The 27,640-nt window shown below is 61.5% G+C and overlaps 2 protein-coding genes across 2 annotated transcripts in view; one reads left to right on the top strand and one right to left on the bottom strand.

Annotated features, from left to right (window-relative positions):
- The window catches only part of LRSAM1 (leucine rich repeat and sterile alpha motif containing 1), a 36,879-nt gene extending 34,901 nt beyond the window's left edge, over window positions 1-1,978 (top strand). Inside the window, exons 25-26 of the mRNA XM_046022896.1 lie at window positions 766-914; window positions 1,363-1,978. Of these exons, the coding sequence (XP_045878852.1) occupies window positions 766-914; window positions 1,363-1,485 (272 nt within the window). The 3' untranslated portion in view covers window positions 1,486-1,978. The remainder of the gene's footprint in view (window positions 1-765; window positions 915-1,362) is intronic.
- Window positions 1,979-3,736: 1,758 nt separating this feature from the next.
- NIBAN2 (niban apoptosis regulator 2) overlaps window positions 3,737-27,640 on the bottom strand; it is a 51,947-nt gene continuing 28,043 nt past the window's right edge. Inside the window, exons 2-14 of the mRNA XM_046022895.1 lie at window positions 24,065-24,195; window positions 18,685-18,813; window positions 16,829-16,934; window positions 15,377-15,544; window positions 10,503-10,618; window positions 9,843-9,947; window positions 9,597-9,759; window positions 8,075-8,262; window positions 7,106-7,261; window positions 6,490-6,606; window positions 6,223-6,330; window positions 6,028-6,139; window positions 3,737-5,722 (exon numbers count right to left, since the gene is read on the bottom strand). Of these exons, the coding sequence (XP_045878851.1) occupies window positions 5,139-5,722; window positions 6,028-6,139; window positions 6,223-6,330; window positions 6,490-6,606; window positions 7,106-7,261; window positions 8,075-8,262; window positions 9,597-9,759; window positions 9,843-9,947; window positions 10,503-10,618; window positions 15,377-15,544; window positions 16,829-16,934; window positions 18,685-18,813; window positions 24,065-24,195 (2,183 nt within the window). The 3' untranslated portion in view covers window positions 3,737-5,138. The remainder of the gene's footprint in view (window positions 5,723-6,027; window positions 6,140-6,222; window positions 6,331-6,489; window positions 6,607-7,105; window positions 7,262-8,074; window positions 8,263-9,596; window positions 9,760-9,842; window positions 9,948-10,502; window positions 10,619-15,376; window positions 15,545-16,828; window positions 16,935-18,684; window positions 18,814-24,064; window positions 24,196-27,640) is intronic.

The raw sequence follows: 27,640 nt of genomic DNA, 5'->3' as shown, positions 1-27,640 counted from the left end.
AGTGATGGTTTGGGGGCACCATGGTACCTTCAGAGAACCTAGTGTTGTAACACTAGGTTTAAAAGAAACACTAGATTTAAAAGAAAATCTTCAGGCTTTTCCAGTTACGAAAACTCATAATTTAAACCACAGGGTAGATGGAAACACCTGAGCCGAGATCAGGCTGGCCGTCGGGGGTGGAGAGGACTCAGGGCTGGGCATACCGTGTGTGATAATGAGGTTTTGTAAGGGCCGATTCTGATGCGCTGCTCTGGGGCCCCGGGCAGGGGATGCCTGCTCTAGGGCGGTGAGGGGACAGCCTTGGGGCCTTCTCATTCCTCTCCCGGCTCCCCGGTGGTCTCCTGGGAGACCTGGTGAAGAAGCTGTGAGCACAGCCCATCCCCCCCAGAGCCCTAATCAAGGGCTCCTGCCCCACGGCTCTGGTGGCAGGGGTTGGGGACCCTGTAGTCTCGGGCAAATGGCTGCTCTTCCGTGAAAGCGACAAGGCCTCCCTGCAGGGTCGCTGTGAAGGATCCAGGCAACGGTCAGGGGTTAGAGGCCCCAGGTCACCAGCACTGTGGCCTGCCCTGCCAGCGAGTCCGCACTCCTGTCTTACACATGGGGAATGAGGCTCAGAAGCAGTGAGGGGGCCCTTACCCCCGCTGTGGGATCCCAGTGCCCCAGCTTAGCGCACTGCACTGGCAGCAGGCAGAGCCAGGGGACCCCTGGGGGGTTGGGATCATGGGGGCATGACCCTGGCTCAGCCTGTCCCTCTGGTCCCCACAGAGCCGCTGAACCTACCCAAGGGTGAGGCCCTTGGGGCCCTGGAGGTGCCCACTGCCCCCGAGGAGCTTCCCGAGCCCGCGACCCCGTCTGCTCCCCCCGCGGAGCTGGAGGTGCCGACCTCAGAATGCGTCGTGTGCCTGGAGCGGGAGGTGAGTCCGGGGCGGTGGCCCTGCCCTCCCCTCCCCGAGTTCGCTCTACGGGGCGGTGCTGTACCGAGCAGCCGCGAACGGGAACGCGCTGGGAGATTTCCTCAGGGGAAGGCCTGCAAAGAGGACGTGCTGGAGCAGAGCACAGGCGCGCCTGCATGGCTCTTGCTCCGTCCTGTTGGGCCGCGGGTCAGTGCACAAAAAGGCGAAAATGAGGACAGCCTCCGGGTCCAGCAGCAGGGCGGGTTAGACCCCCCGTGGTCTCCTGGGCAGCGGTTAGGCGCGGAGGGTGCAAGAGAGGTGGCCGGGAGAGACTGGTGCGCGCCGCTGGGATGGGGTGTGAGGACCGTGGTGGCAGGTTCCGAAGGGAGAGGACGGCGGGCGGTCCGGGGCCTCCGGCGCCGAGGACAGGCAGGGGCGGGACGCAGACGCGCCCACGGTCTCTCCTCAGGCCCAGATGATCTTCCTCAACTGCGGCCACGTCTGCTGCTGCCGCCAGTGCAGCGGGCCCCTGCGCACGTGCCCGCTGTGCCGCCAGGAGATCGCGCGGTGCCTGCGGCTCTACCACAGCTGAGTCCCGGCCTCCCGGCCGCCGCCCCCGGGGGGGCCCCCCTCCGGCCCACCCGACCCTGACTGCTGCTCTGCTTGAGACCACCCCCCTCTGCCCCAGGGCCCTTCCTCCAGGCCTGGGAGCAGCCCCCTTCCTGTCCAAGCACAGCTGGGCTGGGGAGGGGGTCGGTCCTGGCCTCGGGCACTTCCCAGCAGTCCGACTGCGGCAGGTTACAGCCCTGGGCCCGGGCCCTCCGGGAGCCTCAGTGTCCTCATCAGGGTAACAAGGACAGTGCCGAGTGGCGAGTGGCGGAAGTGCGGGAGGGCCCTGGCCAAGTGGGGAGCGGGTGGGGGGCGTCCCCCACAGACTGCCGTGGGCTGGCCTCAGCTGGACTTGCCGGTGTATGCTGAGCGCAGGCCTTGTGCCACGGACCGCGCCGGCCCCTCCTGACTCTGCTCTCCAGATCTGCCTCTCCTGACCCGAAGCAGGAATGTCAATAAACACGCCTCCAGCCTGATCCTTCTGAGTCCTCGCTGGCGCCTGGTGGGGCCCGGGGCAGAGGAGGGGGTGAGGGCTGGGGGATCTGGGGGAGGGCTTTCCCTCAATCAGAGGGAGGGGGGAGACGTGGGAGAGACGTTCCCAAATGCCAAGTTATCCAGATCTGCCCTCATTACAGGTGGACAGACCGACCGGGCTCAGAGCAGGGCGTGGAGAGTCCACAGAGCAGGTTGGGGGGGGGGGGGTGGTGGGTGTGTGTGTGTGTGTCTGTGTGTGTGTCTGTGTGTGTGTCTGTGTGTGTTCAGGGTGCGTGCTGCACTCCCTTGCCGAGGGCCCAGGAGCCGGACACAGCGGCGCTGGGGCTGAGCCCAGGAGCATCTCGACTCCGAGAACCAGGCAGTTGTGCGGATTGTTCATTGCACAGTTCTAGGAGCCGTGCCCCCTCACTTGCTTAGAGCTGCACATTTATTGTGTAAGTTCGGGCACAACCAAGGGCAGCTTGCTTTGGGCTAGAAGTGGGTCTCTGGGGCACCTGGGCTCTGCCTCCAGCCAACTCACCCTGACCCGCCTGCCAGACTCCGTTCCCCACGCATTCAGTGAGGGACCTGATGGGGCCCCGACGCAGGCCGGTGGCCACCAGGGGGCACTAAGTGCTCATGCTAGATGCGAAGCTGGATGCAGGGGCCTGGCCCTGGAGTGGCAGAGAGCCCTGTCTCCCCTGCGCCTCAGTTTCCCTGCTTGATTGGGGCTGTCTTGTAGGCCGAAACGGGATGGGATGAAGGCCTCTTGTAAGTCCTACTTTCCAGGCAAGAGCTGGGCCTCTTCCCAGTCTCACCCCTACCCCTCACTCCCCGGGAGCTCTTGTGGCTCCCTCCCTCCCTCCGCCCCAAATCTGGGCTCAGCTCAGCCAAGGGAGACCGAGACCTGTGCCAGCAGGGCCACATGACAGGGCCACACAGGGCACAGCATTTTGCAAATCACCCGGGCTCCTCACGAGGCCCCGTGAAAAAGACTTGAGACTGCCCCCGCCCCCCACTTTTATAGATGGAGCCCGAGGCTGGGTGCAGGGACTTGCCAAGGACCACAGCACGACTGCAGCTGAATGTCTGGTCTCCGGCCCCAAGGCCCCCGCCATCCTTTACCCTGGCCCTTGTTGACCAGCCCTCAGCCACTGGCCACCGTGGACAGGCTGGCGCCAGGGAAGCCAACGTCCCCCAAGGTGACCGGCTGCCATCCCACCCGGTAGGCCTGTTTTCACCCCTGCATGGGACAACACCTCCCCGCCGGCTGTGTGTGTGGTGGTTGGGGGGTGTGTGACCTGTAACCTCAGCCAGGGATGCACACCTTCTTGGGCCTCAGTTTACACGGTGGTGAGGTGGCGGTAACGAGGGTGCCCTCCTCCCGGAGTGCTCAGCTCAAGGCCAGGGCTCAGTGAATGCTGTGTGACCAGGAGTCCCGAAAGTCCCCACACCGCTGTTCCAATCCGGCTTGGGCCCGGGGGCTTGCCCCGCTGTGGACGCCCCAGGGCGACTTGTCCTTAAAGCTGCTGCCACCCCCTCCGGGCCCCCCCCCCCCCCCCCCGGCTCCGGAGAACAGCCTGCACCGACCCAGCTGCCATCAGGCCTGTCCCCTGTGCGCCCTGCACTCCATCCCCGAGGCGGTGTCCTCGGACCAGGCATGGAGAGGGGCTCAAACGATTAGTCCAAAAAGTCGGTGCCCGGGTGGTCTTAGACCAGCTCCGGCGCGGGTCTCCCCCTGCCGGCACCACACAGGCCACTGGCTTTAAATCTTTATTGATTAGTAAAGCTTAGACAGTTTGCATAATATTTTCAGTACGATATCTGGGAAGGATGATTGAGAAAACCCCCAAAAGAAGGCACTAGGGAGAGCTCAGAATACGGAATGTGGTGGCAGAAGGTTAGTGAGGCATCTGAGATGAAGGCTGGGGGACCGGGGGGTCCCTGAGCACCAGCCACCGCCGCACGTCCTGGGGGCCTGAGGCCCCTGCCCCGGGGAAGCAGATCAAGGGGTCGGAGGGGACTGGGGAAGCCGGGGGTCCCGGGCCCTGGGGTAGGGGCTGCCAGGCTGGGGCTGTCTCGCTCGACCTTCACCCCCTAACCCCCAGATAAGCCACTGAGGGAGGACATCTGAGAAGGTCATCTTTCAGGGTGAGGTGACTTGGGAACTCGAAGGCAGCAGAGGCCGAACCTGACCCCACATAGGGGGCAACCAGTGGTGCCTTGGGGAGCCGTACCCAGCTCCCCTGGTGGACAGTGCGTACCTTGGGGGTGGCCCTCAGAAGACAGAACCCACACCCCCCAAACCCCACCTCTGAGTGGCCTGTCACCCCTCCATCCCAGCCCGGAGTGTCTCTCCACCGGAGGGGCAGGGGGAGGCAAAGCCTGCTCTAGCTTCCAGAGCCCCTCCCGCAGCCGCCTCCGCCTGCACTGGGGACGCTCGCGGCAACACCTCCCCGGCAGCTCACCTCTCCTCTCCTTTGGAACACTTCCTCTGCACAGACCAGCACATCCTGGGCCTTTCTCGTCCCAACCCCAGCCCCTCGCCCCTCCTCCTCCTCCACGAGGCATCCCCCCAACCCAGCATCCCCAGCCCGAAGCCCCCTCCGTGCATCTCCCCTCACCCAGGGCAGGGAAAGCGAGGCCAGCGCCACTCCGAAACTGGCCTCTGGAGGCCCAGCCAGGAGGGAGGACGACAGTGGTCTGGACCCAGCGCTGGGCTCAAAGCTCCCTATTCCTGGTTCCAATGAGCCGCCCTCCACCGGCGAGAAGGGAGAGAATTCAGTGGGCAAGTAACACAGCGAACAAGAACTCCATATCCGTCTTTCTGAGGAGGAGGGTGAGACCCATGACGGCCCCAGAAGGCAGGAAGGGAGGACCCAGGGACTCGGCGGCCACCTCAGCCCCCTTGGCTGTGCCCACCTCCCAGCACAAGCAGGAAGCCCGAGATCATCCCACAGAAGAGGAAACGGAGCAAAGTGTGACTGAACCCAGTAAAGTGACTCAGGCGGGCCATCCCCGCCCCACCCCAGAGGCGCAGCAGCCCTCCCCTCCCTCCACCCCGAGGCCTAGATCCGGGGCTCCCCACCTGGAGCCAAGCCTGCCAGTGTCTCAGAGGGGGTGGGCCGTGTGCCATGTCCAGCAGGAGCTCAGGGGAGGAGCCTAGAACTCCGTCTGCACCCCTGCGCTGTCCTCGGTGGTGGTGTGGATGGGGGGGCGGCCACCAGGGCTGGATACCTGCTCCCCGGTCTCCTGGTCACTGGGTTTGGGAGGCTCAAGGTCCGTAGCCTTTCCAGGAGGGGGTTGCCGGAGGGGTGAGGCGGGCGGCGATGAGGCCTCAGGGGCTGCCGTGGGTTGGGGGCTCTCCCGAGAGGGGGCCCCGTTGAGCAGAGGGCCGGCCGGCGGGGGGCTCTCAGCCTGCAGATCCCGGGCCAGCAGGCCCCGGAGCTCAGAGACACTGTCCGGGGACGCAGGTGATAGTGGCTCAGAGCCGGCCTCGAACGGCAGCTCTGCCTCCTCGTCCTGGACCACAGACACCACCTGCTTGGCACGCCGTCGCTTTTCCGAATGGGTGGCTGCTTCCGGGACGCTGGGGCTGCCACTGTCCCCCGTGCTGCCACCGTACTCCTCACCCCAGTCGATGGGCGCGCCCTCGGCCAGCAGGTGCAAGTTGGGGTCGCTGTTGTGCATGACCATGCTGTCCCGGTACAGGTTGTGCTTCCTCTGCACGGCGGCCTCCTTCACGGCTGCGGAGCCAAAACGGGGGGTCAGGACGTCTGGCGTGGGGGCCGCGGCCGCCACCCACCCCCACCACGGTTTCCAAGTAGGCCTCCCATCGCCGTCCCTGGCCTCACGATTAGCGCAGGCCTCGGTGCCGGGAACGAGCAGCCCAAGCTGGCCACCCCTGTGTCCTCCTGTCCCGCCTCTGACGCAGTAATGCCAGAGCCCCGAGCTGACGCTCAGGACAGCAGGGAGAAATGATGCTGCCCGCCCCGGCCCAGCCCCCAGGCCTGCGTCCCGCGGTCCGCAGCCATCACCGCCCCCGCCCTACCCTGCAGGATGTCCTTCGTGACCGTCTGCAGCACCACGTCCTCGTACGTGTTCTCCACCAGGATGAACCTGGCGAAGTCCTCGAAGATCAGCTCCTGGAACCGGGGCAGCTCCTGCGGGGGTGGGGCAGGCAGTTAGGCCGGCTGGGTGGCGGGAGGGGGCTACGGCGGGGTGGGGCGGTGAGGGGCGCGCTCACCGACTTGCAGGTGGGCGCCAGCTTCTTGAGCAGGAACGGGATGGTGATCTGCAGCAGCGCCTCCCGAAAGAACCGCTTCCGCACCGAGCTGCTGTCGTAGTCGTATTTCTGCCAGGAAAAGGGGCGTCAGGGGGATGGACCCGAGCCCCGGAATCCTGGCCCAGGGCGGGCGGGGGGGAGGGGGGGGGGGTGTCTGCGGTGCCTCCCGCAGGGGCAGCAAGCCTGGTGCCAGCCCGGGGCCTGGGCTCGGGGGGCCAGGCCGCTCACCTTCAGCACCCGCTCCAGGATCCGCTGGATCGACTTGCACAGCTCCTCCTTGGTGGGCCCCTTCCCCAGCTCCTGGTGCAGGAGGGTCTCAAAGGTGTACACGGCATTGTCCATTTGCTGCAGGGCACACCGCGGGGCACGTGAGGGCCCTGGGGTGACCCCAGCCCCTTCCTGCATGCCTCGGAGGGGCTCCTCAGCCCATGCCCCCAGGTCCGCTAGGGAGGTGCTCAGGCGGCCTGTGGGTGACCCCCGTGTTCACCCCCATCTTCACTCTGTGTCTACTGTGTGCTGGCACAGTGCTGGGCACCAGCCACTCCCTGCCTCGAGGGAACAGAGGTCCTAGGCCCTGCAGGGAGGGGCTTGGAGAGCAAGGAGGGCTTCCTGGAGGAAGGGGTCTCGAAAGTGAGACCGGAGAAAGGAGCCCAAACTAACCAGGTGAACGGAGGGGCAGGTGTTCCAGCAGCTGGGAGCGCCCGAGAGGCCAGAGCAGCACTGAGCACAGCTGCTGGGGGGCCCAGGAGGAGGCAGGGCCAGGGTGTAAGGCCTCGGAGGGAAGGGCCTCCGCCCAGGAGACGGGGCCCGGGGCAGGGGGACGGCGGTGGGTGCTGGGGCCCACCTCTCGCATGTGGATCTGGGCCCGCTGCTTGAACACGGCTGTGCTAGACACGTCGAAGCGCTGCTGCAGCCCGTCCAGCCGCAGCGGCTCCATCTTCTCGTAGCAGCTCTGCATCTTGAGGGGGTGGTACGCCAGCTGCGACAGCTTCTCCATGTACTGCAGGGGAGCGGGACCTGAGCCGGGGGCCCCCGGAGTGCAGGCAGACCACAGCCTGCCCGGGGCCCCGGGAGTCCGGGCCCAGCCCTGCGGGGCAAGCGGCGAGGGCCCAGGCCCGGAGAGATGAGGACGCGAAGCCCGGAGCACAGTCCGGCAGCCACGGTGCCAGGCGAGAGGCTCTCATGCCTTCTGGGGCACTGTGGGACGCCGGCAAAGTCGCTCACCCTCTCTGGGCCTCTGACTCCGCAGCCTCGAACTCAGGGGACAGTTTCTCATGATTTCTAAGGCCCTTTCTGGTTCTCAAATTCTGATCGTGTCTGTGGACTCCTCAGTGCGGGGAATGGAAGAGGAGGCCAAACATTACGGGATCCGTTGTACCCTAAAATGGGGTCTGTGGAAGGCTGTGCACCCTGAGAACTGGGTAACGGAGAGGTGAGAGAGAGGTGCCGTCTCCACGGGCGGGGTACGTGAAATGGTACCTAAGTAATTCTGCTTCCTGTCAGAGGCTTGCCTCTCCTTCCCTCCCACCCTCTCCCCTTCCCCCTCCGCCTCCCCTCAGTTCCTCCTCCCCTCCTCCTCTCCCTCCCTCGTCTGTTAAGTCCTTTGAGACTAAAGTAACCAGCCTGGTAGAGGGGGTCGGCGATCCCCCTTTCCTCTGACTGCCGCCCCCCAGTGCCTCACGCCCTCAGCCGCTTGGTCTCCAGCAGACCCTCTGGTGACAGGTTACACCCTGAGTCACAGCTAGGGCCTGGCAGGGGCAGAGCGGACCCAGGCCCGGCACGCTGTGTCCTGGGGCAGGGGGCCTGGCCTCACCTCACCCAGCTTGTCGGCGCCGCCCTCGTTGATGACGTTCAGGTTCATGTCGGTGACCTCCTTGAAGAAGACGTCCCGCACCTCGGTGAAGCCCTGGCTGGTGGGCACCATCAGGGCCTCCAGGATGGACGGGATGTAGGGCTGGACGTGGTTCCGGACGCACACCTCTGCCTTGGGGAGGATGAAGGCTGCGCCCAAAGGGAGCCAGGTGAGTGGATGGTACCCGGAGCCCAGAGACTCGCGATCGTATTTGCTTTTAAAGAAAACCACTTGTGGGGCGCCTGGCTGGCTCAGTCGTTAAGCGTCTGCCTTCCGCTCGGGTCATGATCTCGGGGTCCTGGGATCGAGCCCGTATCAGGGTCCCTGCTTGGCGAGAAGCCCATTTCTCCCTCTCCCACCCCCCTTGCTTGTGTTCTCTCTGTGTCAGATAAATAAATAAAATCTTAAAAAAAAAAAGAGAGAGAGCCACTGTGACACCAGCAAACTGGTGACTCACAGATCCATGTGTCAAAGAGAACAAGGGGTTCTGAGACCGGCCCCCGATATTTCTCAAAAGTCTGAGGGAAGGAGCCAAGAAAGCGGCGCGCCCGAAGGTGTCCTTGTCGCTCTGCTCCACTCGAGGCAGAGAGCAGCCCCTCTCCAGGGTGTTGTTGCCTTGTTTAACGACACAAAAAACACCCTTGTAGACTCCGTGAGCCTCTGGGTTTTGCACAGGCTGAGCCGGCCCCTGCTCTGTGCAACCACGTACAAGACCGCGGGCCCCTGGGCACGACCAGCTCCAGGGCACTCGGACCCACCCAGGGTGCTGTGAGGTCCGTCCCCCTCATCTGCCCAGCTGTTTGTTGCACCAGACAGACGTGAGCTCTCCAAGGTCTACCCAGCACGGTGAGGACAGAAGGGGCTCAGGCAAATGACATGCCCGGAAACGGCATGCGGTCAGCGTGCGGGGCAGGGGACAGGGGGCCGGGAACAGAAGGGAATGCGTGTGGACCCCGAAAAGCAAGCCCTGATCCGAGTGCATCATCACAGCTAAACGGATGCCTACGAAGCCACGGTCAAGTCCATGACTGACTAAAGCTAAGTGACACACTGGAACTTCCTTGATAAGACAGACAGACATCTTCAAGGTCTGGGTTTGCAAAAATAGCCACAAAGCAACACCCAGGGGTTGGAAGAACAACAGCTCGGGTTGGTTTTCATTTTTTAAAATGACCAAACGAGGGGCGCCTGGGTGGCTCAGTGGGTTAAAGCCTCTGCCTCCGGCTCAGGTCATGATCCCAGGTTCCTGGGATCGAGCCCCGCATTGGGCTCTCTGCTCAGCAGGGAGCCTGCTTCCCTTCCTCTCTCTCTGCCTGCCTCTCTGCCTACTTGTGATCTTTGTCTGTCGAATAAATAAAATCTTTACAAAAAAAAAATAAAATAAAATAAAATGACCAAACGAATCCAGTGACTTGTACATGGGTCCACGGCACAGACAGGAGGGCCGCCCTGGACCCCCGAGCACAGCAGGTAGCCTGCCTACCTCGGATCTTGCTGGCCAGGTGCTCCTTGGAGGTGATGATCTGGTCCATGTCCGTGCGGATGGTGGCCTCCATGGCCGGCCGGGCCAGCTGCAGCTTGGCCAGCACCGCCTCGAAGCGTGCCTTGGCCTGCTCGTATACCATGCGGTACACAGCGTCGGAGATCTGCGGGCGGAGCCACGGCGTCAGAGCCAGAGCCAGGGTGCTGGGAGGGCACAGCCCCCGCCTCCGAGCCCCCCCGCACCCACCTGGATCCACTGGCGCTGGCGCTCCTGTGGTTTCCCCTTCAGCCGCGGGGCGAGCTCTGCCTTCAGCTCAGGGCCCAGCTCCTCCATCACCAGGTTGCTCAGGATCTAGGACCAGGAGGCATAGGCCAGGCCAGGGCTTAGAGCATGTCCAGCCAGCAGGTTCCTCTCCACGTTCTCCTCAAGCCCCACCTCCTCTGGGCCTGGCCTTGGCTCCATGTCTCCACTGCCCTCTCTCCTGCATCATTTACCCCAGGTCCCAGTTCATCTGCTCGAGGGACCTGCAGGATCCTCAGAACCAGGAGTCCTACCCCAGGGCCTTTGCACCTGCTGCCTCCCTGTCTGGAACACAACCCCTCCTTCCCCGCCTCACTTGCACATAGTAGTATGTGTGTTTATTTGTCAAACGTCTGTTTCTCCTGCTAGAGAGAGAGAAAGGGCACAGGCCATGTCCCTCTTATTCACAGAAGCACCCCCTCCCCAGACCCTGGGTCAGGAGAGATATCAGTAAGTGACTGAATAAAGTATCTCCACTTGTCCAAAATGATCTTATTGTCTCCTTACAAACTGGGAGCACCCGAGCCCAAAGTCTCTGTGCCTGGCCCCACGCTCTGGCCCTCGGGGTGACTCCCACGGTCCCCTCAGCAGCCCCCTCGGCCTCACCTGCACCTCATTCCCACACAGCATCTCCCAGGTGCCGTACAGCTCCTTGGACTGGCGGTACATGCGGATGGCGTCTGTGAATGCGGGGCCCTCTACCTTCGAGTCCTCCGGGATCCCTGCTCCGGACAGGGAGGGAGAGGGGAGGTCGGTGGGATGGCCCAGTGGCCTCCACCGAGACCGACTGACCGACGGCCCGAACGCCCGCTCCCTCCCCCGAGTGTGCAGACACGGGCACACCCCACCTGCAGCCCCACTGCCTTTACAGCGATGGTGGCGGTCATGTCTGCAATGACAGGGACAGCGATAATAACCCTCCACCAACAGCAGCGCAGCACTCTCCTTCGTATGCAACTTCCCTTCTTAAATCTTCCCAATCACCCCAAACTGTCCTCAACCCTACTTGACAGATCAACAGCAGGCTGCAAGGTCAGGCCACTGGCTGGGAGCAGTGAGTGGCAGAGCTGGGTCCCGAGGTCACCCCACCCCTGCTGGGAGATGTGGCCAGCACAGCAGAGAGCGGGCCAGAGGAACCCCGAGGTCTTCATTCCAGTCCTGCTCCCCCCCCTTACTGTCCACATCGGGGCCTGCAAACTTTCCCCGCAGAGGGCCAGCCAGTAAATATTTTCAGCTTTGCAGACCAGATGATCTCTGTTGCAACCACTCCGCTCTGCCACGGCGGCATCAAAGCGGCCACAGACAATCTGGAAACCAACGAGCCGGTAAAACTTGATTTGCAAAAGTAGGCAATGGGCCAAATTCTGGGCCACGCGCTGCGTAGCTTGCCAAGTCTGGCTCCAGATCCCTGAACCCTATGGGCCTCAGTTTTCTCTTCCTAGCAGTGGGAACAACGACCCGGCCTGGCCTCCCACATCCACGGTGAGTCTCCAGCCGTGGGGACGGGCTGGGAACTGGTCACGCGGGGCCCCAGAGCGGAACCCAGCTCCGCACCGTGTCTCCCTTTACTACGCCTAGCAGAGACGGGGTGCTCTCGCTGCCCGGGGGCGGACTGGGTCACCCTCATTCATCATGGCATCCCGGTCCCACTACAACACACCAGTCCCGGACTGGTGCTACTGGTGGCGCTGGCAGCGGACGTAGGAGCTCGCCCTCCTTCCGCGCGCCGGCGAGGTGGGTCAGGGAACGAGGCACGGGTCCCCCAAAACGGCTGCCGGAGGAGGCAAGCAAGCAGGAAGTTGCAAAATCGGACTCGGGGAAGAATATGGTTAACACGCGGAGCCGGGCAGCGGGGCGGCCACGCTGGCCCCATGCCCCGGACCGCTGTGTCGCTGGAGCCCAGGAAGGGGAAACAGCAGTCTGGGCCTCCAAAACCCCGGCTCCCACGGCACTGACTACAGGCTGAGTCACCCCCGCAGAGAAAAAGCCCCTCTGGGCGTGGGGACAACCCCCTCACCTCCAGCTGAGCGCAGGAGTCACTGCCTGTCGGCACCGAAGGGGGCTCAGCGGTGGGAAACGGGACTCCCTGGACAGGGTGGGGGCTGGAGGGGTCTCCCCGCTGCCTTTCAGGGACTGAGATCGGGCAGAGCGACTGCAGCAGGGCAGGGGTGCTCCAGCGGGGCTGCCCATCAGGCCAGGGAGGAAGGAGCACGGCCTCCCAGAGGCCAGGTTTTTTTGTTTTTTTTTTTAAGATTTTATTTATTTATTTGACAGAGATCACAAGTAGGGAGAGAGGCAGGCAGAGAGAGAGAGAGGAGGAAGCAGGCTCCCCGCCAAGCAGAGAGCCCGATGCGGGGCTCGATCCCAGGACCCTGGGATCATGACCTGAGCGAAAGGCAGAGGCTTTAACCCACTGAGCCACCCAGGCGCCCCCAGAGGCCAGGTTTTGCCTAGAAAATGTGGGGTGGGCTGTGCTGTACAAGCACCCTCGCTCACCTGAGGGCATTTACGGTCTACGGACAACAAGCACAACAAGGGGGGGCATGGGGTGGGAAGGGGAATGTTGGGCTGGGGGGTGGGGACAGCAGGAAGGAGGCTACAACATCCCAGGCCTGGCTCTCAGACCCTCAGGACATCTTAGGCTGCTGAGTCTCATAGGAGAGAAGGTCCCCTTCCTGACCTCTTCCCCTGAGCCTGACTGTCAGGGGCTACACGGTGTCCCCCCAGATTCCTAGGTTAGAGACCAAAGCCCTAGTATTTCAGAAGGTGACTATATTTGGAGGTTGGGCCTTTGATGAAGTAATTTAGGTAAAATGAGGCCATCATTAGGATGGATCCCCATCCAATAGGACGGTGTCCTTGAAAGAAGAGGGAATCTGGATGCAAAACGTGCACAGGGAGGGGGTGCTGCGTGAGAAGACAGCCACCTGCAAGTCCCAGAGACAGGCCTCAGAAGGAAACTAACCTACTGACACCTTGATCTTGGACTTCCGGACTCCACTTGCGGAAGCCATCTGGGCTGTGGGGGCCCAAGCAGACCCATAGGCCAGGCCCTGCCTGAGACCTCACAGAGTCCCTCAAACAGCCCTGCGAGGGATGGCTGTTCTCAGTCCCACTTTTCCCGACGGGGGGAGGGGACTGGCTCAGAGATGCCAGGTTACTGGTCGGAGGACACACAGCTAGGGAATGGCAGCAGGAGGGCTCCAACACAGGACTGGCGGGCTCCAGCCAAACCCGGGGACTTCTGCCCGTGGGGTCATCAGGGTCAGACTGAGAAAGGAAACTGCATTCCTCAGTCCCAAGCAGCAGAATAAGGGGGATGGCAGTCAGACAGGAAGAGGCCTTGACCTCTGCAGCCCCGGCCCACCCCGACCTCTGCAGCCCCGGCCCACCCCGCGCGGGCTCAGCTCAGTGCCCCAGCTGCCTCCTGCCACCCCCAGCTGCTCCAGGAATGCAGGATGTAAGGGGGGCCTTGGGACGAGCTGGCGTCCCCCCAGCTTGGCCTCCTCCCCCCCCACCTCCCCCCACTTCCTGGCAGCCCCCTGAGGGAGCAATTCCAGGCCCAGCCTCCAAGCTAAAGGAAGCAGAGAACTTTCCCACAGTCCTCAGGGTAGAAGGAAAGCTCCTCTAAACCGAGCCGCAGGCTGCCCCTTCTTTCCCCGCCCCCTCCTGCCCATAGCACCCGCACCCACCCACGGGGCTCCCCTCAGCCTCCCAGGTGAGTTCCCAGCTGTGCCAGGCACGGGGCCAAGAGCGCTCCCCAAACCAGCTCATTCGGTCCGCCCGGCAATCCCACCGACCTCAAGCTTGTCATCCTTGCATTGTGCACAAGGGGAACCCACCCCCCGACCTGGGGTGGGCCTGCCAGCTCAGCCATGAGCCCGGGAAACCTGGGGAGGGCAGAGCTGGGCCAGGGCTGGGGCAGGGAGGGAGGAAGAAGGGAGGAGTGGGGCGGGTGCCCAGGCCAGGCAGCCAGAGCCCAGATGGCCTCCGCCCAGCCCTGGCCCCACAGCCCCAGGGGATCTGGGAACAGGAGGCCTTTTGTGGGTGGCAGGGCCTGGTCCAGGTGACAGGGGCTGGCCCAGCTAAAGACCCGGTTCCTCCCACATGACAGATTCCAGACAGAAGGCGGCTCTGCAGAACAGGGAGGATGGGTGGGCGAGCCGAGTCACACAAGGAGGATGGGTGGGTGAGCCGAGTCACCGCAGCAGCCCCGCCTCCAGGCGTGGGTGCCCATGCTGTCCACCCCCAGCACGGAGGCACGCCGGGCAGGGAGGGTGGGGGTGGTGGCCTCCTCCTCCTGCCTGCCCCAGGCTGGGTCACCAGGAAGAAGGTTCAGATTTCAGCACAGGCTGTTCCTTCCCCGAGGGCACAAAGACCCTCGGTGCCCTACTGTCCCCATTTTTGATCAAACTCCTTACGGCCCTGCAGGGCCCCCCAGCATGTTGGGTCACCCTCCCCCACAGCAAGGCTTCACTCAACTCCTCCTCTAAACTATCCCCGCCTCCGAGCTGCCCTCCAGGCTGCTCTCCACACTCAAGGCTAGAACGCTCCTCCCCCGACTCGCGGCCCATTCATCCTTCAGGTCTCAGGGGAACCCTCAGCTCCTCAGCTGGCCCGCTGTCTGCACACACGGGGTCAGCACCCCCCCCCACCCCCACCCCCACACACACTCCCTACAGGCTCCCGGGGCGGCGCCCACCCAGCACCCAGCACAGCTGCTCCTCCTGCTGTCGGGGCTGCCGGCCACACGGTGGCAGGACCCGGGTCTGGCTCCCTGGGTGCAGCCTCTGCCTGACACTAAACATGTCCACTGAACGAATGAGCAAGTGGAAAGAGACCCCATAACTTTATAGAAGAGAACACTGCAGCCCTAAGAAACGCCATGAACTCCCAGGCTACCCTATAGGTCAGGGTAAGGCAACAAATGAATCAATCAAAGAAGTCTTGGGGTGCCTGGCTGGCTCAGTCAGTGGGGTATGCAACTCTTGATCTTGGCATTGTGGGTTCGAGGCCCACACTGGGAGTAGATATTGCTTAAAAATAAAATATTTTAAAAGAAATTAAACGGCGCTGGGTGGCTCAGTTGGTTAAGCATCTGCCTTTGGCGCAGGTCAAGATCCTGGGGTCCTGGGATAGAGCCCCATATCAGGCTCCCTGCTCAGCGGGAAGCCTGATTCTCCCTCTCCCACTCCCCCTGCTTGTGTTCCCCCTCTTGCTGTCTGTCAAATAAATAAATAAAATCTTTTTTTTTTTTTTTAAGAAACTAAACAAGTGCATAAATTAAAGTCATTACACCAAGCATCGACATCGCAGTGGCTTCCTAACCATCCCAGCGGAAACCCGAGAACAGCTCCTAGAGCAGGGTTGCCGCCCCGTACTCAGCCACTAGGTGTCGCCACTCGCCGCAGGCCCCAGGCCACGCCCCCCGCCCTGCCCCGCCGCCACCACCACCACCACCAAGCCCAGGGGCCCCTCACCATTATTGCAGTGCCGGATGCAGTCCTGCAGGACCGCCTGCCACTTGTCCTGCTCGGCTTCCGTCATCATGCAGAAGTAGTAGTGCCGGGCAGAAGGGTGCCAGAGGATGAGCGGGAACTGCGTGGGGCACTTGAGGATGGGGGCGGTGCCCGATTTTGACGAGGTCCCTGCGGAGACAGCGCCCGCTGAGCCGCTGCCCCCTTGCAGTTTCTGGGGCGGGGGATAGGGCGGGGGGGGGGGGGGGACAGCAGGCAACGGATCCCAGGGCCCAGCTCCCAGAGGCTGGCTGAAGCCGGGAGAGGACTGGCCTGTTCTGGGCTGAGCAGCAAGTCAGTAGGGAAACAGCATGCTTCTCTGCCACTGCAGCCCAACTAAAGGGACCTCAGAGTCCCCAGGCAATGTTCAGACCCGTTTCTCAGAGCTGGCATTGCACCTGAGGAAAGGCTCCCAAGTCCGGGCCTACAGCACAGGGAGCACGGGTCAGAGGCGCCTCAGGCTCAGAGGTGGAGCACTACCTTCTTGGGTTTCCCTTCAAATTTCAGCCGGGGAGGCCAAAGAGTAGCTTAAATGTCCCAGGGGGAGGGAGGGTTGGGAGGCGGGGAACAAAATAAATAAAAGGAGATTTTTCTCTATTTCTTCCGCAAGGATATTTGAGATCCAGAGAGATAAGCGGTCCCGGGGCTAGGACCTCGCCCCTGTTGATCATACAATGACAGCTCTTCTTCTAGGCCTGGCTCTGCATCCCTGTGTGGGGCCTGGGGGCACACAACACCTCGCAGTGTCTACACAACACCCCAAGGTCAGTCCTCCCAGTACCAAGTTGCCGGAGAAGACACAACAAAAACAAAGCCAGCCTTGGGGCTGGAATTCAGGAATGCTGGGCTTTGCGGAGCCCTCAACCGCACAAGGAGCTCTACCCCTAAGCCCTGTCGGGAGGGTAGGGCACGGGCCGCCGCCCAGATCGGTGGCTCCCCCACCCTGGGGATTCCCTGGGATTTCCCTGGGATCACCTGGGAGGCAGATGTGCTCCCGTAAGGCTTCTGGGAGTCCCCGACAGGGTGGGGTGGAAACGGGGAAGAACTCCTGGCCGATGCAGCACACCCCACAGTTTAGAGTCACCTGCGTCATCTGCTCCAGGGATCTCACAAGGCCTCAGGGAGGTGGGAAGGGCAGAGAGCAGGACCCCCACGGCATAGCTGTGACTGTAAGGCTCAGGAAGCCGGCACGCAGCGGGGAGCCAACACCGGCCCAGGCCCAGTTCACTGGGTGGCCTCAGGCAAACCCCCTCTCCGCCTCCCCTCTGAGGGCACGTGCCATCCCTCGAGGCCTGGCCACTCTCTCTGCAAACATGGAGCCTGGAGCTCTGCGATCAGGGCTGTCCTCTCCCCTGGCCACCTCTTGGGCCCAAGCAGGGCATCTCAGCCTGGGACGGGGTACGGGGGCTCCTTTACCTGGTAAGGAGTTGCCAACGAGCTCCAGGTACTGGTCCACGGAGGTGAGGATTTTGTAGCCGGCGCTGTTGATGATAGCCCGGGGTGGGACCTGCCGCTCGTAGGCCTGAGGAAGGGACAGAGAGATGGCCGCTGGGGGTGGCCAAGCCTAAGCCCCATGTTCCACTCAGGCTCCAGGGCCCTCTCAGTGTGACCGGCCTGACGCAGGGGGGAGAAGGCGAAGGGAGAGGGGAGGGAGAAAGAGGAAAGAGGAAAAGCCCACCCACTGCAGTGATTAGAGACCACCTGGTGTAATGGCCTGCGTCCTGGCTGGGGGTCAAATCCTGGCTCCACTTTTTTTTTTTTTTTTTTAAGATTTATTTATTTGACAGATAGAGATCACAAGTAGGCAGAGGGGCAGGCAGAGAGAGAGAGAGGAGGAAGCAGGCTCCCCGCTAAGCAGAGAGCCCGATGCGGGGCTCGATCCCAGGACCCTGGGACCATGACCTGAGCCGAAGGCAGAGGCTTAACCCACTGAGCCACCCAGGTGCCCTCCTGGCTCCACTTTTAACAACTGTATGTTATACAACGGTATATAACACGGCTGAACCCCGGCCTCGCAGCCAGCAGCGGTGAGCATTCCCAGCACTCCCGCCCGTTTGCAGCAGTCCCTGCCAGCTGAGTGTGAGTGTTTACTACACACCGGGCACCGTGCTAAGCGCACTGCACTGCTTCCTTCCACAAAATCCTCACCATCCAATGGTGGGGTAACATCGTCAGCCACAACCTCACAACAGCCCATGCTCAACCAACCCAGGACGCCTCCTGTGCGCCTCCTGGCTCCAGAGTCTTTGACTATTACCCTGGATAGTCCAGCAGATTCCTAGGTTCTGAGCCCCACACAAATCTGCTTTGGATGAGAATTAGGTCTGGACACTGCTTTCTTACACCCAAGTGGCCAAAAAGGGTCTCTGTCACCGTGGCTCGTACAGCAGGGCTGCCATGCTGCCTCTGGCCACTAGGTGTCACTACCCAACACATTTCTTCAGAATGGCTCAGGACAGGACCTCCAGGGCACTGATTTGCAAAGTGTGGTCCTAGGTCCCGAGCACCCACCGTGAGCATCACCTGAGGACTTGTTAGAAGTACGAACTATCAGCCCTGCTCAGACCTCCATCAAACTGGGTAGGCCCAGCTTGTGCCATACACCCTCCAGGTGGCACCAGCTTGAGGACCCCTGCCAGGGGCCATCAGCCTGCTCCCGACCCTGTTTCTGCTTCTTTAACCCTGATTTTCCTTGAACAGAGGGCACTCAGGCCTGTCCTTTGCAACCCTGGAGAAATGTCTGGGAGAAGAAATTGGGTCTGTGGCTCAGCCAGGGGAGCTTCCCCAAGGGCCCAGGGCAAAGATAAGGAATAATGGGCAGGACACTTCCCCATCAGGCAGCAGGGGGGCCATGGGGTGGGGGCGGGGGGGCAGAGGAATCAGGAAGGAAAAAGATGGGATCACCACCCTGGGGTAAGTGGGGGAAGGGAATGGCCAGGCCAGACTCCTGTGTCAGCAGTCGACTGTGACCATGGAAGAGAGGACGGGAGCGGCTGGAGAGCTGCAGGAAGCCCAGCCAGGAAGGAGGCTGGGAGGGGTGGGGAGTGGAGGGGAGGAGATCCCCCCCATCCCCGGCACTGGAGAGACTGGACAAGAATCTGAGGTGGGTAGGGATGAGTGGCGGCGAGTTGTTTCCAGGGGGAGGCAAAGTGAAAGGGGAGCCCCAGCACTGGGCTGTTTAGAGGACAAGCCAGCGGAACAAGCAGGCTGGGCATGGGGGCTGCGGAGAAGGAGCAGAGCAGGGGTGCGGTTGGCGAGGTGGTGGGGCTCACCACTTTGTTCTCATAGAGCACCAGCCCGTAGTTGTGAGGCACGAGACTGAAGCGGTTCCTCCACTTCTTGTTGTCCTCCTGGTACTGGAAGAGGTTCCCGGAGAAGACGATGCGCTCATCCAACGGCACCTGCGGGTGGGGTGGGATGCGGAGTGAGGCCTGGCTCCCCCACAGCCCAGTCGGCCAGTGGGGCTCCCCCAAGAAGGGGGGGCGCTGCTGAGCACATCCCTCATCCCGATCTCCCCGAGTCCTCCTCTGAGGCGGGGCTGCATCTTAGCCACGTGGCCGATGAGCAGAGTGAGGCTCAGAGCAAAGGGGCTTCCCCAAGGTCCAGCCAGAGCCACAGTGATACCAAGACTCGAACCCGGGCCAGGCACCAGCATTCAGGGCCCAGCCAGGACCAAGGTCTCCCACTCTATCCTGGCCCTAGAACCTTGGGGCGGGTCTCTGGAGCCCACGGCAGGCTGCTTCCCCATCCACCCACCACAGCAGCACGGTGGCACCAGCCTGATGGGAAATACCCACAGGCCAGTACGGTGAAGGCCCCGGTGCCTACGAAAGTCTCCTTCCTGCTCTCAGCCTCAGTTTCCCCTCACAGTAACAAAAATTTGGCCAAGGTGGCTGCAGAGAGCCTCCCTGGCTCTGACAGCTAATAAGATGAGCTCCGTGAATCCGGGTGGGGTTGGAGCAGACCTGAGTTTGGAAGGTTTAATGTTGGACCAGCATCCTGGCAGACGGGATGACCAATGTGGGCAGCAGAAATGCCCAGACCTTCCTTGCAAAGCCCTGGCTTGGACTCCCCCTCTGACTCAGTGTGATTTCAGGCCTGTCACATCAGCTGTCTGAGTCCCAGTGTCCTCATCTGTGACATGAGGACGGGGACAGCAGTGACTTCAGCCCAGTGTCTCGAGGATTCCGTGAGATGCCGTGTGCAGGATCGCACGCACCTGACAGGCGGTCTGCTCAGCTCACGACAGTCCCAGCCTCCGTGACTGCGCTGGGACTCCTCAGACCATGTCAGTCTGCCGGTTCCACAAGCTGACTTACTTGGGGAGGAGGAGGGGTGGCTCTCTGAGAGCTGAGAATGTGTTTCCTGAGAAAACCCTCACCGGGAAGTTTCAGGAAAGGGAGATACAGAGGCCACAGGGGGCAGGCTTACTCCTGGATGGATGGAGTTTCAATAGGTTCTAGCTGTTCTCCAATAAATATGGAGCCTCTTACAAAAATAAACATGCATCCTATTAATAACGGCAGAAAGTATTAATATTAACAGTGCCTGACCCTCCCCAGCTTCCCCGCTCTGCTTCTGCCCCTGAAGCTGGCGTCAGGTGGGAGCCTTGGTCCCAAGCCTCCGGCCCCCAAGGCCTGTGTCTTCACAGGGGCCTCCCTCTCCCCAGGAACCTCCCCACTACTCTTCAAGGGGAAATGCCAAAACACTCTTGGAAAACGAGGGCCCATTGTACTCAAACAATAGTACCCCCGCTGCTTCCTACCCCGGGATAAAAATATTTACAGGAAAAGAAAATGGTCCCCCTCCCCCCCCCACCCCTCCCCACATCCCCACATCACCACCCCACCGCATACAAGTGGGCTTTTGCCCAGTCACAAAGCTCTCCTCAGTGGGCTATATTTAGACAGGGGCCTCCTCTCAAACCCAGCTCTCAAATCCCCATCTTTTCTGGAAAGAAAGAGCGGACAGCTCTCCTGACACCCTGGTGAGACCCCTCGCTCCCCCCCACCCGCCCCATTGGGTCCTCCTCCCAGCTCAGGGCAGGATCCCCACCTCAGGGGCAGCCCAGCCCAGCACCCCCCCCAAACCGGAGTCCACCCCCAGCTCCAGGGGCAGCCCGTAATGGGCGGTTGCTTGCGGGTTTGGGTTTTATTTTTAAGACTGTCAAATGGCAGAGTCATGTTTCCATTGGAAGGCCTGCAGGAAATGAAACGGAACCTGCCAGTCCAGGCAAAATATTTTGGACTCTGCCAAGTTCTCCAACGCTGCGCTGGGGATCTTTGGGGGAAGGGGGGGGGAGGCGAATGGCGACCCCAGTTCCCACGGCCCGGATTCCAGCCCCAGCCCCACCGCCCACGCTGCAGGAGTCTGGACAAGCGGCTCCGCCTCTCTGAGCCTGTGTCCACATCGCGGGTGTGGACAGAACCCCTCAGGGCGATGTCCCCGCCGCTGGAAGAGCCGTATCCACGCAGCCCAGCTGCTATTTTTAACCGGATTTCTGGTTTTCTACTGTTACCGTTGCTACTATATCATTTCTAATAAAAACAACTGACATTATGATGACAATTAACATTCGTATTTCTGTTATGATATTATCCTGATTTATCACAATGGCCAGTTACCTAAGGGGCAAAACGGGACCAAAAATCCCTGCTTTTGGGGTTTGGGGGTGATTTCCTTTCACTCCTCTTACTGACATGTCACTGTGGCTTTCCTACAGGGGGCACTAAAGCGTGACCACAGACGTCCCTCCCGCGGTGGCTCTCAAGCCTCGCGCCATCAGACACCACCACTCACTTGGGTCACTGGGACCCTGGCCGCCTGGGACACCACACGAGAGGGCACGTGCCAGACAGCCAGTGCGGGCCACACCTCCGGGCACCATCTCGGCTCTCTGTTGCCACAGGATGGGGAGGGGGCCACGACACCAAGGGACCAGACACAAAGGGTCCCGTGATGCTCCGAGGCTCAGGCGCGCAGCCCCAGCCTGCCCTCCACCCCCCCCCCCCCCCCCCCGCAGGAATCGAACCTGGCTTGCATCCTGCCTCCACCACCCTGGGCGACCCATGGAAAGGCCCAGCTCTACACGCCGCTCCCGCAGCCTGACGGTCTCTCCTCCCGGCAGGTCCTCAGCGGAGACGACCCCCTCCCGAGAGGCCCTGGTGGGATGGCCACCCCGCCCCAGGCTGAGTTCACTCTGTCCTCTCCTTTGTGGCACCAGTTTATGGAAGTGACGGTTTGCTGTCTCCCGAGTGTCTGTCTGTGGGACCAGTGCGGCCTCTGCACCTGCCTGGCTCCGTGTGTGGTCCTGCCTGTGGGCCCACGGGTCTCTCCTCAGTTGAGGCCTCCAGCTGTCCCTCCCACTGAGAAGACACCAAAGGGTGACTAACATGTGCCAAAAGCCAGCTCCAGCCCCTTTGGTCTCAGGAGAGCAGGACACATTTTCCACCACTTGGGTTTGGGGGAGGGTAGGGACAAGAAGGAAAGAACCCCAACCCTCCCAAGTCTGGGGCTGTAACACCTCCGCGACCCCAGACCAGTCCCTTTCCGCATAATCTGAACCCCACCCGGAGGCCCCAGGACATCCCCGCCCCGTCCCTAGGCGGCTCCCCCACCTCTGGCCCATGAAGGCGGTTCTGGGTGTCCATTCACAAGCAGAGAAACTGAGGCTCAGGAAGGTGAGGTGGCGGGCTGCAGATTACCAGGCAAGTGGGGACTTGCGTGTCTTACTAACCCCACCTGCTCCCCTCATTCTCTCGGGGAATCATCTCCACAGCCCCCCGCAGGAGGTGCCCACCTGTCAGGTCAGGAGAATGAGCCCTGACGGTTGACTCAACTGCCCAAGCCAGCAGCTACCAAGAAGCTCTGGGCCCGAACCCCTGAGTTTTCCTCCCCCAGAGGAAGGAGGCCAGAGCGTTCCGGCCTCCTTCCTTCCCCTACAGTCCTTCCCCTGCCCCGGAAGCCCGTGAACAGGCTGACCCGGGCAGCTGGGAGGAAGCCCACAGGACAGGGTGGGGAGATTCGGAGAGGTGGCCCAGGGCAGCTTTGGAGCCCACCAAGCACGGAATTCAGCCACGAAGGACCAGAGCGGCCGCACTGGGCTGGCCTGGCTGACCTGGTTTGGAGCCCAGGTGAGGGATCAGCTCAGCTGGTCCAATCCCCCAGAGGGAAGCTGGTGGGCGGACACTCTGTCCCAGGGCCACCAGCCAGGAGCAAGTAGCCTCCGGGCTGCTGCTGGGACACTCCGGGGCAGGCGACCTGCAAAAGAGGTGGGGGGGGTACCCTTCCTCCTTGTCACCCTTCCCTCCGCCAACCCTGGGCTGTACGGGCGGGGTTTGGGGGAGGTAGAAGGTGAAGGTCACTGAACAGGAATGCCCTGGATTGTCCCTGGGCTGACTCAGAGCCCCCTGTACCATCTCAGAGGAGCAAGGGTTTGGGGGAGCACCGACCCCAGGTCCCACGGCCCAGAGGCTCACCCCACAGGCTAAGGCCTGGGGCCACTGGCTTCCAGCTGGGCACTCATGACCAGTGTGTTCCAACATTCCCTCACCTCCTCTCCACCGGTCCCGCCCCTGGCCCCACTCGAAGGCCAGTCTCTGCCGGGCCCCTTCCCAGGAGGCCTTGTGTGCCTCCTTCAGTCCGTGCTGACCTGTGGGCTCGCAGTCACACGGCTTCCAGTCCCTCAACAAATATTTCCTGGGCAAACACAATCCTGCTAATGACAGGCTAATGACAAGGCTGGGGATGCTAACACTACGAGCCAGCGCTCACCCAGCCACCTTCCCTGCTCCAGGCGCCCGGCCGACTGATTCTTTCCTCCTTACAACTCCCTGCGCAGGTGCCCTCACCCCATTTCACAGATGAGTAAAACCAAGGTCCACGAGGGCACGTCATTTGCTCACGGGCACTAGGCATTTAAGAGGAATGGCCAGTGGCACCTGGGTGGCTCAGACAGTTAAGCATCCAACTCTTGCGTTTGGCTCAGGTCATGATCTTAGGGTCCCTGTATCGAGCCCTGCATCAGGCTCCGCTGTCTGCTTGAGGATTCTCTCTCTCCCTCTGCCCCTCCTCCTGCTCTCAAGGGCACACATGTGTGCACAATCTCTCTCCCGAATAAATCAATCTTTGAAAAAAGAAAAGTGGGGGGCAGAGAGTGGGCTTGAACCCAGGCCTGTCAAGATGATCCCAGAGCCCCAGCTCCGCCAATGGGGGGGGCTGAGCTGTCCCCCATGAGGAGTCCCCATGCCAAATGAAGGGGTCTTGGGAAGACCCCTGGGTTATCTGACCATTCAGAAGCTGGGTGGGGGGCACCCAGGCAGCTCAGTTGGTGAACTGATTCCCGGGTCCTGATTCAGCTCAGGTCCTGATTCCGGGGTCCTGGGATGGAGCCCCACATGGGGCTCCCTGCCCAGCCAGGAGTCTGCTTCTCCCTCTCGCTCTGCCCCCCTCCTGCCCGTGCTCGCGCTCACTCGCTCTCTCTGGTACTCTCTCAAATAAATAAATAAAATCTTAAAAACAAACCAAAACAGACACTAGGTGGGGCCCCTAGAGACCATGGAGACAACAATGGTAAACTGAGGCCCGGGGACAGGAAGCCACTCACCCAGGCCCTGTGGGGGCCCGCCCCGCCCCCGGCTTAGCCCCTCTCACCTTGCGCCAGAGCAGCTGGGCCTGAGGCAGCCCGGTGCCCTCAATCTCGTGGCGCATGCTGCTGAACAGGGCCACGCCATACTGGTCCTCATAAAAGCGGAGGAACTCCGTCAGGATCTTCCCGGTTCTCTCTGAAAGGGAAGAACAAAGAGGACTGTGAGGCTGGCACAGTTACTGCGAGCAGCAGCCATGCCCCACGGAGGGGCATCAGCCAAGCTTGGTACCGCCGGCTGGTGAGCCCGCTGGCCCACGCTCTCTCCTTTCACCTGCCCCCCCGTCCAGGCCAGAGCGCTGCTGCATCCCCGACGGTGGCCCTTCCGACGGGAAACCGGCCGATGACGGAGACAGAGAAAACTCGAGAAACCGACAGGCGAGTGAAAAGACCCTGAGCCTCTCAGCCACCAGGCGGACGCAGGCAGAGACCAGCCCCGATGTGGGGGAACAGACACCTTAACTCGGAGCCCGGCGTGCCGGAAATCAGGAGGGCGACCGGCGGCTGCATGTGCAAATTCTAAGGGCTCACGTGGAGCCCCAGATGCCACGCTCACTCCTCAAGGAATTTCCCGCGGAACACCTCGCCGGGGAGCAGGTGTATATACTCTCGCAGGCGATCCGCAGACGCGAGCCAGGTGCGCGTGCACCGACACCGGTTCCCGCCATTACCTGTACACCTGGACAGCAAACGGGTGGGGGGGGGGGACCAACGGGTACCACCACCAGGGCGAAGGTGCCCACACCTGGCCATGTCAAGAAAAGCGAGTTACGGAACCACGTGCTGAGCGTTACCTCATTTAAAATCACTCCTGTTTGTGCCTCAAAGTTATTTACGCCTGGACATGGAGGAAAAGGTCCCAGAAGGCAGCACGCCCCAACTGTTCCGCGTGGGACCCCTGGCTGTGGGATGGGAGGGCCAAGTGGATTGCATTTTCTGCTTTCTTCGCTTTTACAGCATTTGAATTATTTTACAACCGTGATTCCTTCCACGATTCAAAAAATAAATATTCTAAAATTAACTCATGGCCCGAGTTAACCACCTTTTTTGCTTCCACGGGCCATTTGCTTCTCTGCTGCCAAAGCAGTTTCTGAACAGAGAAGGCGACTCCTGTGGCCTCCAAGGCTCGCTTAGCACACACCAGACACTCAGGGCTGGCACTGCCCGGGCATCCCTATTCACAGATGGAGAAACTGAGGCCCAAGGAGGGCGGTGACCTGTGACAAGGAGGCCCTCTCCTTGGAGAGATTTCCTCGTCCCGAGAAGCTGCTGCTCAAGTCCCAGCTTCAGGGTCGTCCCAGCTCACCCCGAGGCTCCCCTCCCTGGGCCTCAGTTCCCTGCACACTAAGAAAACTAGACTCCATGGTGGACAGCCTCCCCCGCCCCCCCAGCCTCTGCCAGTCTTGGGATACCAGGTTGGAAGACCTGGTCCTTTCTCAAAGAAGGGGCTGATGAGACACCATCCCTCCTATGGCTGGTCTCTGCTTCCCAAGAGCCACCCAGCTCAGACAGCATCTGGTCTGATCTTCTCAAGAGCCCTCTCTGTGCGGTGGGGCTGGTATGATTCCCATTTTTGAGAAGACCCAGAAGAAGCGCTGAGACCCAGAGAGGTTAAGAAGTCACAGGCTCAAGGTCACATAGACAGTGGGTGCTGAAGCTGGGGTGCAGTCCAGGGGACAGTGGGTGCTAGGAGGTGGTGGCCGGGGAGGAGGGCTGAAAGCATGCGGCCACGTCCCCAGCCAGGGTCTCAGACGGGCTCAATCCCTCTACTCCCTCTGGAAGAGCTCAGCCCACCAAGGACCCCACGCCACAGACCCTGCCTGTGGTCCCCTTTCCCGGAATGAGGTCATGGCTGTCCAGATTCCAATATGGGGAGAGAAGGGAGGGGAACAAATGAGGAATTTGCTTTGAATGCCTATTTTTTAAAAACCATAAACAAGCAGAACTCTCACAACGACCACGGGAATTGTTTTGAAAAATGATGAGGCAGGACTGGGAGGGGCGGGGGGAGCCGGCAAGAAGGGGTAATGAATCAGGAGCAGAGCCCAAGAGAGAAGATGGGACAGTGGGAGACAAAATACTGAAAAATCCCAGCATCATTCCCATCATCTTGGCAACCGCCTACTGGGCCTTAACCTGAACGGGCGGGTAGGTAAGTCCTGCAGGCAGGATCCCAAAGAATATTCATCAACTCCCTAAGGAGGCATATTATCATTTTCTCATTTTAGTGCCGACGCGGCTCGCAGTCCCAGGATGGGAGAACCAGGGTCTCAGCCACCAGGCCAGGTAGCCTCAGCCCAGGGCTCTGTCCCGACTCTGCCACAAGCAGTCAGACACCCAACGGGAGACTTCCACCATGAAGGATCTCGAGGGTCCTTCAGCCACAGCTCTGGGAGGCCTGACCAGCCCCTAGAGCACAATTTCCAGAAGGACCAGAATCTGCCCTGACCCTTGAGAAGCCAGGCCCAGGAGGAAGCTGCTGTCTTGGGTCAGAACTCGAACCCAGGTTTGCCTAAGCCATAGCTCAGCAAGACCCAGATACTGGATCCAAGCAGGGGGTGGCTAGGTTTAGAAGGCCACAGGGTTGGACTGGGGAGGAGGAGGGGAAGGGCAAGGTAACATCCCATCATCCCATCAGGTGCACCAAGACCCCTGGGCAGGGCGTGGGCTATAGGTTGGAGAGGAAGCTGGGGAGGAGGCAAAGACAGAGCTGATAGGCCTGAAGTGTCTGGGCTGAGAAGGGCGAGGTGGGGTAGGGGGGAAGGAGAAAGTCCCCTGTAGCCCTCCCAATGGGGTGTGGGTAAGTTATCCGAGTGAGACTGTGGGACCAGGGTCCAGGAGTGGAGGGTACGAGGACTGGCCCGGTGTGTTGGGTGGGGGTGGGGGGGTGAGTCCCCAGGCAGAGGGGAGAAAGGGGAGAGGGTACGGGCTGAAATGGACAGAAAATGGAATAGGAAAAGAGGAGGCACCCTAGGCACCCTGTACCCCCAAACAGACGGCAGCGGCCCTGACCCCCGCTTCACCCAACAGCAACGACAGGCGCGCCTCACTATCCAAACTCGAGAACGATACAGATTGGGATCTGTTTTCCGATGAACCCTTTGCTACCTGACATTCCAGAACCAAACAGATCATAGAGCAGGGTCTCTACCCAAACTTGCTCTCCCAACTCGGGAGCCGAACAGATCGGGAGGCTCGTATCTGTCTAAGGACTGACTGCACGCCACGGAGGGTGGCCCCGGCACCCTTCTGCTCACCGCTAGGTGCCCTCTGCCCCCCTCTTGTGGCCTGTCACAGGCAGGTGCTGAGCAAGGGGGATGTCCACTTGCCCGTTACTAAATGTCCCCTCTGCGCCAGGCCCCACAGGGCTGGGGAGGCTGTCAAGCCAGGGGTCGGGGACATCATTCCTCAAGGGAGTAAAGGGCTCAAGGAAGGTCCTAGGCAGTGCCAGGAAACTGGGTGCACTCGGCCCAAGTTCGGCCGAGGGAGGGCTAGCGAGGGAAGACTGGGGGGTGGCGGCAGGGGGTGGTGGCCGGAAGGGAGCAGGGCCGCAGGATGACTTCTTGGCAAGGGTCGCGCTGGGC

The sequence above is a fragment of the Meles meles genome, chromosome 11 (genome assembly GCF_922984935.1).
Source record: "Meles meles chromosome 11, mMelMel3.1 paternal haplotype, whole genome shotgun sequence".
Taxonomy (NCBI): Eukaryota; Metazoa; Chordata; class Mammalia; order Carnivora; family Mustelidae; genus Meles; species Meles meles.
Note: the sequence above shows the minus strand (reverse complement) of the source record. Positions and strands in the feature narration are given on the sequence as shown.